This window comes from Galleria mellonella, unplaced genomic scaffold (assembly GCF_026898425.1).
Source record: "Galleria mellonella isolate WM207_F2 unplaced genomic scaffold, CSIRO_AGI_GalMel_v1 utg93, whole genome shotgun sequence".
Classification (NCBI taxonomy): domain Eukaryota; kingdom Metazoa; phylum Arthropoda; class Insecta; order Lepidoptera; family Pyralidae; genus Galleria; species Galleria mellonella.
The window spans coordinates 5,120,410-5,139,874 of NW_026442176.1; the positions used below are offsets into that span (position 1 = coordinate 5,120,410).

Genomic DNA, 19,465 nt, shown 5'->3' on the forward strand with positions numbered 1-19,465 from the left:
GTTATAAATGACTTAACCTATGTTAGTAAATGAGCGGTCATAGCGCTCTTGCATTGATAACTTACAATTTATTTACATATAATTTATGTTGTGAAAACTGTTATAATAACAGTGTTTTTATTTAATGGATAATTGAATGAGAAAAAAAAATGACAATGGGCATTTATTTATCCATTTAATTCATTTTTAAAGACTGCTGCTTTAAACGTGAATGAAGTGGATTTGTATTCGTATTAAGTTCAGCTTAAAATGGTGATTGTTGCACTTACTGCACAATTTGCTTTTGTTTTTATGAATAAGATGTGTTAGTATATTTTTTATGCAACGTCAAATGGTAAACAGGATAACGGCACACCGAAAGTTTATTTTTTTAATGGGTGATAATGGAATGGTAAATCCGCCCGCACTATCGGTATACACCGACGGGGCACCAGGGAAAGATGATAGGTGAGAATGAATGTAGGTCAGTTGGCCCACCACTATGTATTCGACAAAAATTACTCATGATAGTTTCCAGAGGGAATCGCGTGGAGGTCGACCTGATAAGGTGTATTGCTAGCAATGGGGCTATTAGACCTCATTACTAACAATCCCTTTCCCCCACCGAAAGTATTAGGTAACCGTCGCCTGTAGACGTGAACAACGTCTTACATTAATGCGATTGATCGATTACTCATTTAAATTTTATTGTTCATGGGGCTTTTAGGGATTTTTTTTATATACAACTTAGAATGGCAAACAAGCTGACGGCCCACCTGATGGAAGGTGGTAACCGTCGCCTATAGACATTAGCAGTACCATGAACATAACAGAGTATACTGTTTCGCCCATGATACCCCCCATGCGTTGCCATACATGAGGACTCAGGTTTTATTTCTCTGTACCCCGTAAATTCACTGTCATATCCCACCATTCAAACCGAAACACAGCCATGCGAACACAACTGCTTCACGGTTGAAACACGAATGGGACAGAGGTACCCAAGCAATCGACTTTTGTACAAAGTCTCCCTCTGGTAATTGGGATTGGAGCAGTATATGTCTTTCTTATCGCATTAAACGAATCTTTGACGTTACTGGCAATATTTACAGACAGACCTACATGAGTGAGTGGATGTTAAAAATACCAATGTTTAATACAACTAGTTTAGTTAAGGGGGAAAAGGGATTGTTAGTAATGGAGACTGAGAATCCCATTGCTAGCAATATGCCCAACCAGGTCGACCTCCTCGCGGTTCCCCCTGGAAACTATCATGGTTAATTCCTGATGAATTCATCATGATGGGCTAACTGGCCTGTTTTCATACTCATCGATCACCCTTCACTGGTGCTCCGCCAGCGTATTCCGTTAGCGCAGGCGGGGTGACCATACCATTTTCATCCATCAAAAAAAAAACTAGTTTAGTTGGAACTCTTAAAAGAATATGGAAGTACAGTATAAACAGAAGTATATTTCTTCCAACAGGACTCAGTAGAAGGCTGGCAGGAGTATCAGCTGGACAACGAGACCCTGGACGAGAACTGTCTACTGCTCAACATAGAGACGGACAAACTTCACATTCCTGGTATGTATTATAATGGCACAAAACAAATAATAAACATTTCATAGTCTTTTGACAAAATGCAATGGTGAAGATGCCCTTTATAGATTATTCAATTATTACATGATACTTTAAAAATTAAGGTATAAAATCCAGGTGCAAATGTTTGTATGTATCTATACGTCTTTTTTCTCTATAAATCTTGTACGTAATGAGCTCACTATCTCGTGATATATCTGTCTTTGTGTTTAGATACTATGAAATAATAACGAGGGTCAAATAATCTAGTAACTGTAAAGTCAAGAACTATGTGACGATTTGATTTCCAATCTATCATAAAAATACTATTAATTTGCTTCGTTCAATAATTTCAAAATATATTAATTACTAGTGGTCCGTCCCGGCGTCGCACGGGTGGACATTATTACATTTTAAGAAGTGCCCATTAAGGCTACACACGCGACGGAAGCTTAAAAATGGAGTAACTTCTCCCGTTTTCCCAACATTTCCCTTCACTGCTCTGCTCCTATTGATCGTAGCGTGATGAAAAGTATACTGTGACCTGCCCAGGGTTATAAAGAATAATTGTACCAAGTTTCGTTAAAATCCGTCGAGTAGTTTTTGTTTCTATAACGAACATACAGACAGACGGGCAAAAATTTTATTGATTGCATTTCTGGCATCAGTGTCGATCACTAATCACCCGCTGATAGTTATTTTAGAAATATATTTCATGTACAGAATTGACCTCTCTACAGATTTATTATAAGTATAGATTTAAATTTACTCTATACACTAAAATGTTGATAAAATATCGGTTTTAAAGTTTATTTTTCTTTATTATTTATGTGCTGTTCAGATTTGTTTATTGTCATGTTAGTTTTCATCTAATTGAACGAACTTGTGACGAATTAAATCGATTACTATGTGGATCAAATGGCCACTGTATAGTGAGCACGGTATACTAACCAGCACATGTGGTATTAATAAGGGATCTATAAAAGTACTATAACAAGTGTTGCGTGTTGGCGTGAAGCGTCGGCGGCGGGCGGTAGTCCGCGGCCGCACTCCTTCCCGTCCACGCCGCCTTCCGGTTCGTACACATGCTTGCTGCCGCTGCACATTGGGAATTGTGACTTACACGGCCTTCGCTGATGTGCATTAACACATAGGAGCAGCAGAGTACGATGGGGTTTTTGACCACATTCTTATTTGACAACATACATACATACGTATCTGTTACGCCTGTCTCCCATTAGGGTAGGCAGAAACAATGGAACGCCAAATGCTTCGATTCAAACAAGCCTCTTTCGCTTCCTCCACATTCATCAATCTTTGTTATACACGTTCTCCGGTTACGGGTACATTTAATTTGACCCTTTTACAACATATCGCCTATCTTATTTGAGAACTGTTATTAAAAACACTTATTGAATAAACTCTATTGCATACTAAACGATTACTTGAATGACAAGCGTGCATGGTGTTAGTCGATCATGCACGGGCTTTTGACGACCATGTAATTTTAGACATAGTACATTTAAATAAATACACATAATGTTAACAGAGATTTAAAAGAGTAAATGTTGAGTTTCTTGCGGTCTCTTCTCAACAGATGGCAGCCTTCCGAACCCTACAGTAGATTAAAAAGAAATGATAATTTAAAAGTGCTTGTTTACCAAGTTAACACAGACAAAAATTCTGCACTGAAGTGTATTAATTCACAGTTTGTATTGTGAGTTCTTAATAAAGCACACCTGCAATGCCGCTGGTGTTGTGGGTGACCATGGGAGGCGGTAGTCACTTACCATCAGGTGAGCCGCATGGTCGTTTGCCCTCTGTGTTGTAAAAAAAAAATAAAGTACAAGTATTTTGAATAATATTAATATAGTCCATTATACATTATATATTTTTAGTCTACTTTTTTATATAAATAATTTATATAATGTCGAAACTGCCATATTTATGTAGCTCTATACCATATGTAAAGAGAAATTATTAATGAGTTTTGTGTTCTTGTCGTTTTCGACAATTGTTATAATAACCAGCAATAAGACCGCCTTACTGTACTTATACAATTGTATCGTTACATTTATTAATTGTCTTGCTCATTCCCTATATTGTATAATGCAAATAAAGTATACTCACTCGTTCCTTCATTCTATTGTTTCGACTTCATTCGGAAGTCTTCTGGGGGCGTTTCGCCTCGCGTTGCAGGCCGCAGTTCGCATAGCACATTTAACATTTATTCTTTTTAAGTTTTAATATTAGCACGCCTAATTATGGCGAAATATGAGGACTTATACTTATTGTAACATCTATACACTTACCATGTTTCTTGTAAGTAAATAAATAAATAAAAATAAATAAATAGCTAGATATGTATAGAGATATCGGATTAAATTAAAAAATGAATATAACTTTTAAAAATAATATTTACGTAACCGTATACATTTACAGATCAAATGAACAGTCCAAGTGTCAAAAACTCCATCTGCCACTGCCTTATCATAATTTAACGTATTTGTTAATACTTTTAACGTTAATATATATCGTCTACAAATCCCAACGTTACGTTAAGTCGTTTAAAATGAAATGTATTTTTAATTCAACATGTTAATGAGTAAAATGATCACTTTGGTGATTCGTAGTAGGATCTTGGTGTCATCCATCCATACCCTCTAGACAAGTGGCAAGCGAATTCGTCGATGGAATCGACATCGCTGGCGAGTCTGTGGGATAGAATGAGATAGCAATGTCGGATGTCTCATTCCAACTCATGGACTAGCGATAACGATTCCATCGATGGATTCACTTGTCACATGTCTAGGGAAGCAGTTTTCTATTCGTTGTCCCTGGTTTTCTTCGTGTCAGGAAAATCGTATTCTGCAAATTGTATTAAATTATTAGAATTACAAGTATAAAATGTCTCGGTTTACTATTACAAATCACCAATATGGTCATTTTATATTAATTTGAGGTTCTAACACCTGATTTATTCTTTTTATATCTATGGTTAGATAACCAGAGGACCTACCATGGAATGCTTTTCGAAATTTCAGTGTCGAACGAAACACAAATTTAACGTTAAAATTACATTATACATATCGTTTAAAATTATCAAAATTATACAATTATCAAGAATATTGTTCTGTTAGACTTTTATGGTAGGATTTATAACTCTATTTACTGGGCCGATTTCGGTATTATATAAAGTCCGAAAATTCGGAATTTCATTTCATGGTAGACTCCCAAGTTGTTATATACGTACAAAAATATATAATATTCATTTTAAATGACCTGCGTTTGTGTGTTGAGATCGTTGTGGTTGACTGTCGAATGAGATATGCTCCTTTTTATGTCGTTACCATGGCTGCATTACAGCTACACCTCATTCTGTTTAATATACGCTTGTGTACATACATTGTTTTAAACTCATGCGCCCACCACGCTTGTGTGTCCCACGTGACCTACAAACGGATCATTCATACTTCAGTACGTTCAGAATCCATTGCATTTTATGTGTTCAGTAATTATCAATAAACTTATATTTTGTTTTGTGTTAATGTTATGGCTGTATAAAGTGTTATCCAATTGATTCGAACATTCTCTTTTTTTTTTCACCTTTGCATATTTTCCCTATCATGCAATTTTGTGTCTAAATTAACTCTTATTAAGGTACATTGTTTGACCGTATCAGTCAGAGTTGGTTTTAGCGACACGGCACTTCTTTTTAAAGTCATTAAAAGGTATAACTCTCGTATAACTCTTCAACTGCGTACGCAGTATCCTGTAAGGATCAGGTGTGCGTGTAGCAAGGTCATCACCACCACCACCACCATCGTCATCACCACTCCATCATCATCATCCCATTATCACCACCACCATCCCATCATCAGCACCCCATCACCCACCACCATCACCGCATTATCACCAACACCGCACCATCATCATCAACAACACCATTCCATCATCATCGCCGCCATCCTATCATCACCACCATCCCATCACCACCACCCCATCACCACCACCACCACCATCATCATTACCATTAATGTCCCTGTCGTTTTTGCTGAGCCCTAATTTTACTCGGTAATTAATGGCGGTTACTGTAAGCTGGTTATCTAAGAGGCCGTCCTTAAAGCCAACTCTGGTGCAGCCATTAGTGCTAGTGAGTAGTCCGTGGCTAACGAGCCCGCGTCCGGTACAGTGCGCGGCGCGCAGAGCAGCCGCGCGAGCCTAGTGTTCCCGTCGCTGCCCTTCTCCACCAGGAAGCCCGCCTTCCAGGATGATGCTATTGCTAGTAAGTTGCGGGGCTTATGCAGGCGAGGGACACTCCACGGAGGGCATTTAGGTTCTTGTTTATTAAAAAGGGGGTATTTTTAATTTCGGCATAATTGCAATAATAATTAAAGATAATGTCCCACAAAAAAAATCTATTTCGATTGGGACATAATCAGTTATTTTGACCTAAAAACTAAATTACTGATGCGATTTTGATAAAATTTCTGCGAGACCAATCTGTAAGATAAAAAAAGAATTTTCCAATTCGGTGTATATATATATATATATATATATATATATATATATATATATATATATATATATATATATATATATATATATATAGACCGAATAAAGAACCCTATTTGAAGTCGAAAAAGTCTATGAAATTAAGATTTTATATATTAAAATATTCCAAGATTTTTTTAATAAAATATAATGCAAAATTATAGCTATCCGCCATGATAAATGAAGCATCAATTAGAAACAATTAGGTCACGCATGACAATTCTGAATGTTCTATTTAGATGAACAAAATGTACCCCTGGTAAAGGACTGTCCCTCGTCTTTCCGACCCTTACTTTTAATACCTAAGTAATAGACTGCCTAAGATACCATATGCTATGAATATACCGCTATGAAATCATTTATTAGAGATACAACATTGTTATGATTAAATTAACACTTTCGTTATGACAAATTTCTAGTTTAACGTAATGTTATAAAGCAAACAATACCAAAGTTTACCGTTTGACGTCAAAAACTAGCACAAAGATGCCAGATTTGGACGCCAGAATATATTGGACGTCAATATTTTATTATAATGTAAATACATAAAGTAAGTACTAATTACTATATATCTATATAAGCATCCAAGCTTTGTCGTGTAATCCCGGCATAGAAAGTGTCACCTCTGCCTTTCCCGTGGGTGTCGTGAGAGGCGACTAAGGGAACTTAATGCTCGAAGAATGGGCAATAGTGTCCCTCTTAAAATATCACCAAAGTTTAACTGTAGTTGCCAATCTACCTGCCAAGTGTGACAAATACTGGCAATATTTTCTATATTGAGAAGGTTTATGTTCAACACTTAACAGCTGATATGATAATAAAAATATCCAAGCTTGGGTAGTTTTACCAGTGGTGTTGCCATATGCAATATAACAATGCAATGTGCAGACTACGGCACGTTGAAGGAGGACCTGCCCACAGTGGGCTCGAACCCGTCGCTGTACTCGCCGCACGGCAGCGACGAGAACATCAAGAACGACCGCGCCCGGGAGGACCTGTACCAGTGGATGGCCAAACAGGAGCCCATCAAAGTCGTAAGTGGCCATTTTACCAAATATTTCCCAATGGAGGGTAGTTGTAATATACCTGAGTTGTTCGTGTTCAATTGTCGGACAACATAGTTGTCCATGTGGTCCCGGCATAGAATGGGCCACCCCTTCCCTTCCCGTGGGTGTCGTAAGAGCGACTAATGATAGTTAACTGCTATTTCGAAAGAAGATACATGAGACTGCTCCGTTTGGTTGCTGATCTTCGGCCATATTAATAGTTACGATTGAAATAGTTTTATTTTATTAAAAAAAATCAGGGATTTAGACTGGATCAAATTCTTATCTTAGGCCGCAGTCTGATTTTATTAATCTCGGCTGTAAGTATAAAATCCTTATTTTACAATATTCAGGAGCCAAAAAGCAAGAAGCCTTTCCCAGCGTCGAAGATAAACCCTCGCACGATGGCGGCGTCGCTGCCGGCGTGCAGCCTGTACCCGCTGCAGGGCTCGCTGATGCTGCTGGACGCGCACCTGGTGTTCCAGCCGCTGCTGGCCGCGCTCGGCGTCTCGCCGCACCAGGTCGCACACGGTGCGTACACGGTGCACTCCAACCGCCTGCACCTGTAACCGCTGCTATGGTATGCAACTTAGAATGGTAAAGAAGCTGACTGCCCACTTTATGGAAAGTGGCAAAACTACACACGGTATTCCAGCTGCAATATTGTCGCCTTAATTGTGAATTCAGAAATAAATGGTTGCTGTAAATTACTTACTTTGCTGATTTCATTTATCAATATAAAAATTTGTATAAACGTAAATTGAGTTATGTCAAACTCGATTCATTAGTACGTTGTAAAACAAGTGGTGACCGAGCAAAACGCAGTTTACTACATCGTTTTACTACAAGAGGTTATGTCTTAACCTTTGATTATATAGATCAAAAACGAGTAAAATTTTTGTCAGCTAATTGTCAAATTAACTGGCTAGTTTTTTTTATCAGTATTTTATATATTTACGCACAAAATGTACTTTGACGTATTATTTAATAAATAAAATGAGTAATTACGTATTAAAAAGATGCAGAATTTACAAGACAAAATAAATATAGAAGTTATAAAGGAATCATTAATAACTATTTATCATGCAAAAATATATGAAAAAGTTAACCCATTTTTTCTCGAAGCATTTGTATGGAAACACTTTATCTAAGTAATCTAAGGTCTAAACATAAAGGACATTTGTTGCAGGCGAGTCGAAGAACAAGAGCGGTCCGGGCGAGGCCGGCGGCGGCGGCGGCGGCGCGGCGCCGGCGCTGGAGTCGCTGGGCTCGAAACTGTCGCTGCTGGCCTGGATGGACATGTTCCGCATTGACATCGTCGTCAGCCACCTGCCGGCCCGCGACCGACGGCACGCCAAGGGGAAGGGTCAGTTTGATACCTTGTGAATACTCTCGTGTCTGTGCGTACATCACGCTTAAATTACTGGGCGCATTTTGATGAAAAATAGTGTGGCAAGAACTTAAACCAGGCTTAATGCCTGGTTAACATTATAGAATATTCTTTTCTGCGTTAAACTGTCTTTCCATTGGAAATATTGGATAAATTCACTTTTTTATATCACATAGGTGGCAAACAAGCATACAGCCCGTTTGATGCTAAACGGTCACTGTAGCCTATAACGCCTGCAACACTAGGGGTGTAATGTACGCGTTGTTGACCCTGAAGGAGTCTTCACATATCCTTTTTGAAGAACCCCATACTGTAGTTTCTAGGGGAAATCTCGATAGGGAGCTCATTCCACAGCTTGCCCCACAAGAATATTATCGTAAACACAAATAGTTTGGAAAGGGAGGGATCATCATTTTGTAGTACACTTGATTCTTGTTACAAATATATTTATACCAAGTATTTAAACAAAAATATATTTATCACCATGTGGTCCCGGCATACAATAGGCCTCCCCGTCCTATCCCGTGGGTGTTGTAAGAGGCGACTAAGGGAGGGCGAGGTTTTTTTTAATGGCTGATAATGGTATGGTAACCCCGTCTGCGCTATTGGTATACACTGGCGGAGCACCAGTGATAGATGACTGATCAGGATGGAAGCAGGTCAGTTAGCCCATCGTAACGAATTCAACTAGAATTAGCCACGATGGTTTCCAGGAGGAACCACGTGGAGGTCGATCTGACAGGGTATATTGCTAGTGATGGGGCTATTTGACACCATTACTAACAAACCCTTTCCCCCCGGAGGGCGAGGGTTGGGCAGCAGCGTCTCTCTTAAAACATCTCCAAAGTCTAACTGTGGTTGCTGATCCGCCTTTCAAGCGTGGCAACTACTGGCAATGTCTCTCAAGAGGAAGCCTTATGTTCAGCAATGGACAGTTAAAGGCTGATAGATGATGAAGATATTTATCGCACTTCTCATTCATGCAGGCACTTCGAGCCACACAGACATACCGTCAGAGACGCCGGCGTTCCTCTGCGAGAAGGTGTCGATCGACGTGGACGTGAAGAAGGTAGCGGACGTGACGGTGGACGACCTGATCCAGCGGCAGAATGTGCTGTACATTTCGCGCGGCCAGCTCAAGAAGCACATCAGCACCATGCTCAACTTCAATGTCAGCGTGCGCTTCATATCGCAACAGGTAAGTGCTTGGTGATAAGATACTGCTGTATATATTTTTTTATACAACATAGAATGGCAAACGAGCTGACGGTCCACCTGATGGAAAGTGGTAACCGTCGCCTATAGACATGAGCAGTACCATGGACATAACAGAGTATACTGTTTCGCCCATGATACCCACCATGCGTTGCCATTCCTGAGGACTCAGGCGTTATTCCTCTGTACCCTGTAAATTCACGCCATATCCCCTTCAAACCGAAACATAGCCATGCAAACACAACTGCTTCACAGTAGAAACACGAATAGGACAGAGGTACCCAAGCAACCGACTTTTGTACAAAGTCTCCCTCTGGTGATGGTATTATGCTATCTATGCGTCACTATCGCGTACACATATAGCAGGTGGTTAGTATACAGGGTGGAAGGGACAGGTTGGCCAGATGGATGCTCTCAATCAGATGGCAGATTATTTTCACATTGGAAATGCGTCATAGCGATACAATTAGCGATTTTTAGTATTGACGCCGCGCAATGTATTTGTAATTTTACGACGTACTATGCTCCACGTACCATGCGCAGTCAACGGCGCTTCTTCGTAGGTAGTTTTCGTACGCTTGTAGCGTACAGCTGATTCCGCGCGTCGCAGAACAATTTTAATACGAATATTACATTGCTGATTTTTTGTATTGCATAGTATTTTACTATAAAATTCTACTATTTCTCTATATTATGTTTTATGACGTAATATCATAGATTACATGTTTTTAAATATATAAAAAAAAAAACAACGAAAAAAATAGAAAGTTTCTGAAAACAATTACTACTGGTTTTCAATTCAGAATAGTGGACTGCATTCACTATTTATTTATTCTTAGGAATACCAATAGCATATTAAATTAAAACATGTATATAACAAATTATTTCAGTTTTCGCTAACCTGTCCCTTGCACTCTGTATAAGCACTTTACGATCACATCAATACCTTCCTCCTTGAGCTAGGATACCTTATGTAATGAGGAAGCAAGTAAAGAACATCTGGGAACAAAACCCAGGACACCCAGATTTGAGCCAATTTAGAAAAGTTTTTTCCTTAAATGGATTTATCTGGGAATCAGTGGGAAGGAACACTTGTGAGTGTGAGTGTACAGTGAATGAACGGGTGTGTTGCGTGTGCGCAGGTGAATATGCCGCTGCTGCGACTGCTGCATCAGATCAGCAACATGTACCAGAACGTGAAGGACACGCAGACGGAGCTGCGCACCCAGACCAAGATATCGCACAGGCAGAACAAGCACACCTCCTCATCAGGTATGTTCACTCCTTTATGCCTATCCTGTAATCGCAAACGAGCTGATGGCCCACCTGATGGAAAGTGGTAACTGTTACCTGTAGCACTATAAATTTCACAGAATACAATGTTCATGACAATTTTTTTTTATACAACTTAGAATGGCAAACAAGTTGTCGGCTCACCTAATGGAAAGTGGTAACCGTCGCCTATAGACACGAGCAGTAGTACTATGGACATAACAGAGTATACTGTTTCGCCCATGATACCCCCCATGCGTTGCCATTCCTGAGGACTCAGGTGTTATTCCTCTGTGCCCTGTAAATTCACGCCATATCCCACCCTTCAAACCGAAACACAGCCATGCAAACACAACTGCTTCACGGTAGAAACACGAATAGGACAGAGGTACCCAAGCAATCGACTTTTGTACAAAGTCTCCCTCTGGTAAATTTGTGCCCGAATGACTGCATTGGTCTATCATTTTATTAGGTATATTTTTTAAATAATTTGAGTATTTTGGAAATGCAGATAAATTATGTCATCTGCAAGTAAATATGGAATTAGATTATGAATAATAAGTAAGATGTTCACAGTTACTGTTTTAAATCTGTGTTAACATTATGTGTACTTGTATTTATTTAATACATTTAAATAAATACAAGTACACATAATGTTATGTCTAAAGTGACATGGTCGTTAAAAGCTCGTGCATGAGATCGACTGACACCGTGCACATTTGTCATTCAAGTAATCGTTTAGTCTGTTTTTTTAATAAGTATTTTTAATAATAGTTTAAAACTTATTAAAAGATAGATTCAAAATATCTTTTGGTACCTTATTGTAACATTTAATACTCATTCCCATAAAGACCTATTAATTTTTTCTAAATGATACTTCAGAACAGCAGGTTTGAATTTGTATCTAGTAGAAGATTCTTGCGTATATACAAAATGTTTGCGTATATGCATTGTGAAGTTACGGTGAGAATATTTATTTCTATAAATATTTCTCTCAGTGATTCACGAATTTTTATAGAAGTATGCTTTGGATGTTGACTGTTTTACCCCATAGTAATATTCCATAGGACAGTATACTATGAAAGTAATAAAAATAAACTAATCTGGCAGTCTCAATATTGGTTCATTGTTTAACCCTGCACACAGCATACGCCGCAGAACTTAATTATTGCTGAGAGCGATCTTATCCATTCATCTGTAACAGTTGTGGGTTTTTTTTATACCACTGAGGTGGCAAACAAGCATACGGCCTACCTGATGGTAAGTTGTTACCGTAGCCTATGAACACCTGCAATACCAGAGGTATTACACGCGCATTGCTGACCCCGAAGAAACCTCTTTAACTCCTCTTTTGAAGAACCCCATGCTGTGTAGTCTTTAGGGTAAACCTTGGCAGGGAGCTCATTCCACAACCTGAGTGTTCGTGGGAGGAAACGTTTTTGAAACCGCGTAGTACGCGACCATTGAGGCTGTAGGACATGAGGATGAACTCCCTGTCGATGGCGAGCCGTACTATGGTAGAAAGTTCGACCATTTCCAGTGTCGGACTTCCGTGAGACGCTAGTGAGCGTGTCGTCGCTGGAAAAGGAGCCCCCGTTGGTGTCGGCGGTGGCCGTGCCGGGTGTGGCGGGTGTGGCGGGTGTGGCGGGTGTGGCGGGTGTGGCGGGGGAGGCGGCGGCGGAGGGCGGCGCGCGGCGCGGCTCGCAGCTGAGCGCGGCGCGGGCGCCGCTGGCCGCGCCGCGCCCGCGCCCGCAGTCCTTCGCGCAGAAGCTGCGCTCCACCGGCAAGACCGTCAAGGGGAAGCTCGGTCAGATATTACTTTACCTGTTTTGTCTTACCTCTGCATTTTTTTTCTATGTTCAATGAAATTAAATCTAAGTATATTTTCATATATAATAACTATATCTATATAAAATGTACCTCATATAGTATAAATAAATTTTTCTCAAACATGCTTGGAAATGTGAGCATTATTTTGACAATCTTCTTCGAGATAATCAAAATTGCCGTACTGGCCAGATACATGCGGGCAGCGGCCGGCAAAAGTTGTATGAAAATCCATATCTGTCGTGTTTTGCGATCAGATAAATTACTATGTAAACTCATATCTGTCCTGTAATTTAAAAATGGAATGACCTTTTACTACGAAACATGGCTACCAAGGAAGTAACTAATAAAAGGTTTTATTTAAATTTGAAACTGGCTTGCAAATAGAAAGCTGTTTATTGAAAAAAAAAAACAAAGAAACATTATGCCGCGTGAAAAATTATTATTGTTCGTTATTCGTCATTGAACTTAAAAAGTAAAATTGTGTTTTTGATTTCCGCTCATTGTTTGAGAAAAGTAATATACAAGCCTTGGCCACAACTAGGCATTAATGGACTCACATATGTGTGCCTCGGCTACGCCTCAGCCCACATTTGCACGTTCGTCCATCAATGCCTTATTTGCTGGCCGCTGCAGTAATGTACTATTATTTATTTATTTAACACTATTGTACCAATATTACAGGATTTGTTGAACAGTTTTCGATAAGTATAGTGTAGTACAAAAGGCGGTCTTATTGCTAAGCAATCTCTTCCAGACAACCTTTCATTATTCATATTCAACCCTTAATTATGTAATCACTTTTGAAGCGCTGCTCTGTAGGCTTCAAAAATAGCTTATAAAATAAATTGATACGCTGTGACGCAACTTGTTTAACAGTGGAATTCTCCTGTATGTGTACAGGCTACAGTTCCCTGAACGAGGGCGCGCACACGCCCATGTTCAGCTCGGAGCTGCTGGCGACGTCGCCGGCCCCTCCCCCCGCGACCGCCGTTGCCGCTGTCGGCCCCACGCCCGCCGACACCAAGTTGGCGCCGCGCTGCTGGCGCACCGTGTACCAGCTGCTCGACCTCTATGCCAACATGCCCGACGCCGAGACCATCACTCACAGGTTTAAACGCTTTTCATTGTACTCTATTACCGAAAACCACATTAGCATTGACAATTGTATATTAATTTAATGAACTGCCATATTTATCGTTAATATTGCACCCTTAGATTATACAGATCGCGCATCGAGTCTCAATAACGGGTCGATTTTTTTGTCAGCTAATTGTCAAATTATCTGATCCGTTTTTTATTAGTGTTTTTTATACTTACGCACCCAATGTTTTTTGACGTATCTATATTTAATTACTTTATAAATAAAATGTGATTTTATGCATTAAAGAGATAGAAAAATATAAGACAAAATAAATATATAAGTTATAAAAGAATCACTCAATTATTTATCATGCAAAAGTGTATGAAAAAATTGAGCCGATTTTTTCGAACAATTCACTTTATTTATATTGTATGTTATGCATATTGTATGGATAAGAAGGCTATAATCAAATATTTACATGTAATTTTTACTATGTATTTTATTCATCATTATTACTTTGTTTTTATCCCTTTTTTGTATGTATTTTTTTGTTAATTCCTATTTTTTTTATACCACTGAGATGGCAAACAAGCCCCACCTGATGTTAAACGGTTACCGTAGTCTATGAACACCTGCAATACTAGAGGTATTAAGCGCGTTGCCAATCCTGAAGAAACCTCTTTACTTCATGCTGTAGTCTCTTGGAAAAATCTTGGCAGGAAGTTAATTCCATAACCTGAGTGTTCGTGGAAAAAAACATCTCTGAAACCATTTAGGCTGTAGGGTATGAGGGTGAACTTCCTGTCGATGGCGAGCCGTACGATGATAGAAAGTGGCCGTAGGCATCATATTGAATAATTCCTCTGAGCACAATCCGTTGTACAAGAGGTAGAACATAGAGTGAGGCAAAATCTCTTCTAAGACTTTAGTGTTCGATACGGCTTGCAAGCCTGGAATCATTGACAATTCTCATAGCTCGTCGTTGCACTGAGTCGAAGGGTTCAAGCTATTTTATTACTCTGTGTGCAGCACCTTTTATCTATATTATTGCTACTTGTGAAAACCACTGAAAGCTACTGATAGGCTTTTTTTATGATCCTACTTCGTATCTATTTGCTCTAGTGTATCTCTGATTTTTTTGTGAATAAATAAATATATAATGTGAGGTCGCTCCGTGTGGGGCAGGTTTTCCGTGACGACGGAGATCCCGGAGCAGTATCGCGCGGGCCGGGCGCGGCCCAGCTCGCGCGAGCAGACGGCCAGCAACTCGTCCGCCGCCGCCGTCACCTCCGCCGTCACCTCCGCCGTCACCACCGCCACCGCCGCGCCGCGCGGGCTCGTCGTCGTCGGCCTGGCCAGGTTCTTTTAGTTATTACTTGTAAATTACTATGTTAAGTTTTTGCAAGTTTCAAATTTTGCGTCCATCTTATGTTAAAAAGACACTTTGGTGTCCGGCTCGAAGGATCAAAAAATAATTGTGTTTGGCCGAAAATTGTTACCGTTTATAGATATGAACAATATTATGAATATCATAAAAAAAAAAACATTTTATCGCTCATTGTATTTGTTTTTTTATTTCTAACAATTATGTTTTCATATTTTGTAATTTTACTCTTTTACCTTTTGAACTGAAAGTATAGGAGCTTAAGCGTAGTTTCCTAGTGGTGGTAACACGAGTGACGATTATCTAATTGAGTTGAAGCACCGAACACCGCGCGTTAAGTTTTTGCAAGTTTAAAATTTTGCGTCCATCTTATGTTCTCTCACTCTAGTGTTTATTTTGGTTTAAACTTTGACATGGATGATATTTAATTTATCTTTTTTCTCCTTTTTTTAATCTTATTGTTTTTCTGTTACACCTTGACTAGACACATTTTTAACTATTCTTCTCGATCCTAAAGTTGCCTAGTTGAGAATACTTTTTAGCCATAGGACCGTTCTTTGGCCTTGCTTTTATGTAATTAAGCATTTATTTTGTTTGTATACATATTGGTTATCTTTATAATCTATATCATTCTCTGAAGAAAATAATAAAAAGTTTTCATTCATATTTTTATTTAAGTGACCCAAACCTTTTCGACTGACATGACCATAGTCAATACAAACAGTGAAAACGCTTATAATTAACTATATCTCTATGCTGAAATTAGTGATAATAGCATGCAGTTATTATTTCGAATCGCTTTTACATGAATACAGGTGCAGGTAGTGTCTTACGTTTCTGATCATACGTATTCGGACCGTCACTGGTGACGTAAAGCGTATAAACGTATGTGTGTATGTGCGCGCGCAGGATCCACCGCACGCGGCTGCTGGCGTCGCTGTCGGGGCTGAAGCTGGAGGCGGAGCTGACGTCGCTGCAGGGCTCGCTGGCGGGCCGCGGGCCGCGCTCGCTGGCCGGCACGCTGGGCCGCGCCGCCATCGTGCTGCTGGAGGGCGCCGCCCAGCCGCCGCCGCCGCCGCCGCCGCCGCCGCCGCCGCCGCCGCACCACCAGCAGCACGCGCACCTCCCGCAACCTACCGCGCAGTCAGTATACGCACGCTTATATTTATTGACACTAGGCTTCTTGGGGGCATCCGGTTGTCGAGGGGGTAAGGGATTATTGGTTTAATAGCTTTGTTGCTAATAATCACGTAGTTTCCCTGGGAACCATAGTGCTTACTCAACTTCGTTTTCACTTATTATTACACAGTGGTGTCCTGCTAGCGTATATTTACAATACGTATAAAGCTGTTGAATTGTTTTTGGTAAAATTTTGAATTAACATAAAAGAAAAATACTATTGAATAAATACTTTTTTAATTTGTTTTAAAAGACACTTGGGTGTCCGGTTCGAGGGATCAAAAAAAAATTGTGTTTGAGCGAAAGTGGTTGCCGTTGTTTATAAATATGAGCAATACTATGAATATCATAGAAAACGTTTTATCGCTCATGGTATCTGTTTTGTTATTACCAACAAGTATGTTTTCGTATCTCGTAATTCTACTGTTACATACCAGTTTCTTATTATTTGAATGATATTAGTGAGTGATGTGACTTAGTATTGAGCTTCCGGCGTGTATGACGGTCGCGCAGGACTGTGGTGCGCGTGACGGTGGGCAAGTCGCAGGCGCTGTACACGTGGGAGGCGCGCGCGGCGGGCACGGCGCTGGGCAGCGTGGGCGGCGTGCGCGTGGAGCTGCCGCAGCACCCGGTGGCGCTGCACGGCGTCATGACGCGCTCCAGCCGCCAGCTGTCCAGCACGCTGCAGGAGCTGGGCGTCACGCGGCCCGCCGCGCGCCGCGCGCCGCCCGCCTCCGACGACGACGGCAGCCCGCCGCCGCCGCCGCCCGCGCCCCCCGCCGCCCCCGCCGCCCCCGCACCGCCGCCGCCGCCGCGAGCCGCGCCGCGCCCGCTGCTAGACCCGCTGCATCTGCAGTTCTCCGTCGCGCTCCAGGTAATACTTATTACAATATCATTCAGGTGCCGAGGACCTACTATAAAATGTGTTTATCTATCTATCTATTCTATTCAGGAGCTGCGCTCTTGTCGGTGGAGCTCTTGCCACTCACTACGATTTTCAGCGAGTCTCTTCACCTCTTGATACGACACGACACCAATTCCTTTCTTGATCTGCCCGATGTAACTATGTCTCGGTCTCCCTCTCCCCCTCCTTCCTTCTATCCTACCTTCTGTTATAACGTTCATAAGTTCGTCGTGTCGTATCAAGTGTCCCAACATTTTCCCCTTCTGTCCTACATAGCATTATGTAGGACAGAAGGGGAAAAATATACCATTTTGAAAATTAAAAATTTTAAAATATCCTTCCTTTAGACTTTTATAATAAGATTTATGACGAACAAAATGTGAAACTACTGAACTAATTTTGCTCTGAACAAGAACAAATTGCGTCCGAAAATTCGGAATTTCATTTCATAGTAGACCCCCCAGATTTGCACATATTCCTTCACATTTTAATATTCTCTTTCATAAGCCAATTTGTAAATTACTACTGAACGATATACGACATCCAAGTTTTTTCTTATATTAACTCCATATCATCTGTGAAGTATTCGTACAAAGTCGAAAGACTAGTCGGTGATCTAAGACAGCTACGAGAAGCACGTGTAATGTGGTACCGTGTGGTCGTAGAGCCTGAGCGTGACGGCGGCGCTGCTGCCGTCGCTGCAGGCGCAGTACCGCATGGAGCACGTGCAGAGCGCCGGCGTCACCGGCCACAAGGCACACTTCACCGTCGACCTGCCGCAGCACTCGCTCAGCTTCGTCACCAAGCTGCAGGTAGCGACCTCCTACCGCCACCTACCGCACTACCTGCTATATGTTACCGAAATAAACATTATGTAACTATCAAGTAGAAGCAAGTAACGTACATTTACTAATTACTCCTCTCCATCCAAAGGTTGTCTGGAAGAGATCGCTTTTAGCTATAAGGGTGCCCATTGTTTTCTCATTGTGATTATTTCTTGTAATTGTTTGTATCTATAATAAGTTTACTATTGTAATCTTTTGGAGGAAACAATAAAGAGTATCTATCTATCTATAAAATTTTGCAAAACAATCGATAGTAGGATAATGCATTATCTGTTTAAAGATATGACGACAAGTAATTCTAAATAGTGTAATAGCAAACAAATACGTTAAAACTAAGGGTGGGTAATATACAACAATATCTATTCTTCCACGATTTATTATTATTATCTTCCACGAGACAGGCTTTGCCTAGTGTGGGGTCATAGTTATATTGTACTACAGGCTAATTTTGTTTAAGTAAATAAAGTTATTATTATTATTATTATATTGTAGTTATAATATCCGTACATATATTGGCTTAGTAACAGATAATAACTTTCAGATATCCAATATATAATATCGAAAATATAGATATCGGATTAGTATAGACGATATCGCAATTATTAATATCAGGAAGAACTCAATATATAGATATCAGATATTACTCATATCTAGTTCAACTGCTAAATCTTTCGATGACGTTTACATCAACTTTAGTATACATGTGTATTTATCGCTACATTGCGATAACAATGTGTACTCTCAGACGCAAACGCAGACGGAGGCGAACATCCCCGCGGCAGCGTCGGTAGCGCTGCCCATGGTGCACGTGGCGGCACGCGTGCTGGACGCGGGGCCGGGACAGGGGCCGGGGGCAGGACCGGAGCCGGGGCCGGGGGCAGGGCCAGAGCCAGGGCCGGGCACAGGGCCAGAGCCAGGCCCGGGCGCGGAGCCGCTGGAGGGCGTGGTGCTGCGCGCGGGCCGCTACCTGGCGGCGACGGCCGACATCGGCCTCTTCGAGCACACGCTCTCCACCGACCTGCTCAACCACCTCGTCTTCGTGCAGAAGGTCTTCATGAAGGTGGGTGCTTTGTGTGCCGATAACAAGAATAGTAATAACACTTGCAAGCTCTCACTTAATGCGATATATTTAGGCTGGCTGTACTAGCCATGACTTACACGTACAATGACCCAAATGAGAGGCTAAGCGCTGGAAATAGAGTCCAAT

General features: G+C 40.9%; 1 protein-coding gene across 1 annotated transcript in view; it reads left to right on the forward strand.

Annotated features, from left to right (window-relative positions):
* LOC113520048 (transmembrane protein KIAA1109 homolog) overlaps positions 1-19,465 on the forward strand; it is a 70,828-nt gene that overhangs the window by 16,257 nt on the left and 35,106 nt on the right. The window contains exons 10-24 of the mRNA XM_052902565.1: positions 1,465-1,564; positions 2,577-2,633; positions 5,751-5,843; positions 7,001-7,146; positions 7,512-7,689; positions 8,348-8,524; positions 9,535-9,746; positions 10,906-11,035; positions 12,576-12,842; positions 13,766-13,973; positions 15,132-15,305; positions 16,240-16,473; positions 17,023-17,383; positions 18,079-18,225; positions 19,004-19,318. Coding sequence (XP_052758525.1) covers positions 1,465-1,564; positions 2,577-2,633; positions 5,751-5,843; positions 7,001-7,146; positions 7,512-7,689; positions 8,348-8,524; positions 9,535-9,746; positions 10,906-11,035; positions 12,576-12,842; positions 13,766-13,973; positions 15,132-15,305; positions 16,240-16,473; positions 17,023-17,383; positions 18,079-18,225; positions 19,004-19,318 — 2,799 coding nt within the window. The remainder of the gene's footprint in view (positions 1-1,464; positions 1,565-2,576; positions 2,634-5,750; positions 5,844-7,000; positions 7,147-7,511; positions 7,690-8,347; positions 8,525-9,534; positions 9,747-10,905; positions 11,036-12,575; positions 12,843-13,765; positions 13,974-15,131; positions 15,306-16,239; positions 16,474-17,022; positions 17,384-18,078; positions 18,226-19,003; positions 19,319-19,465) is intronic.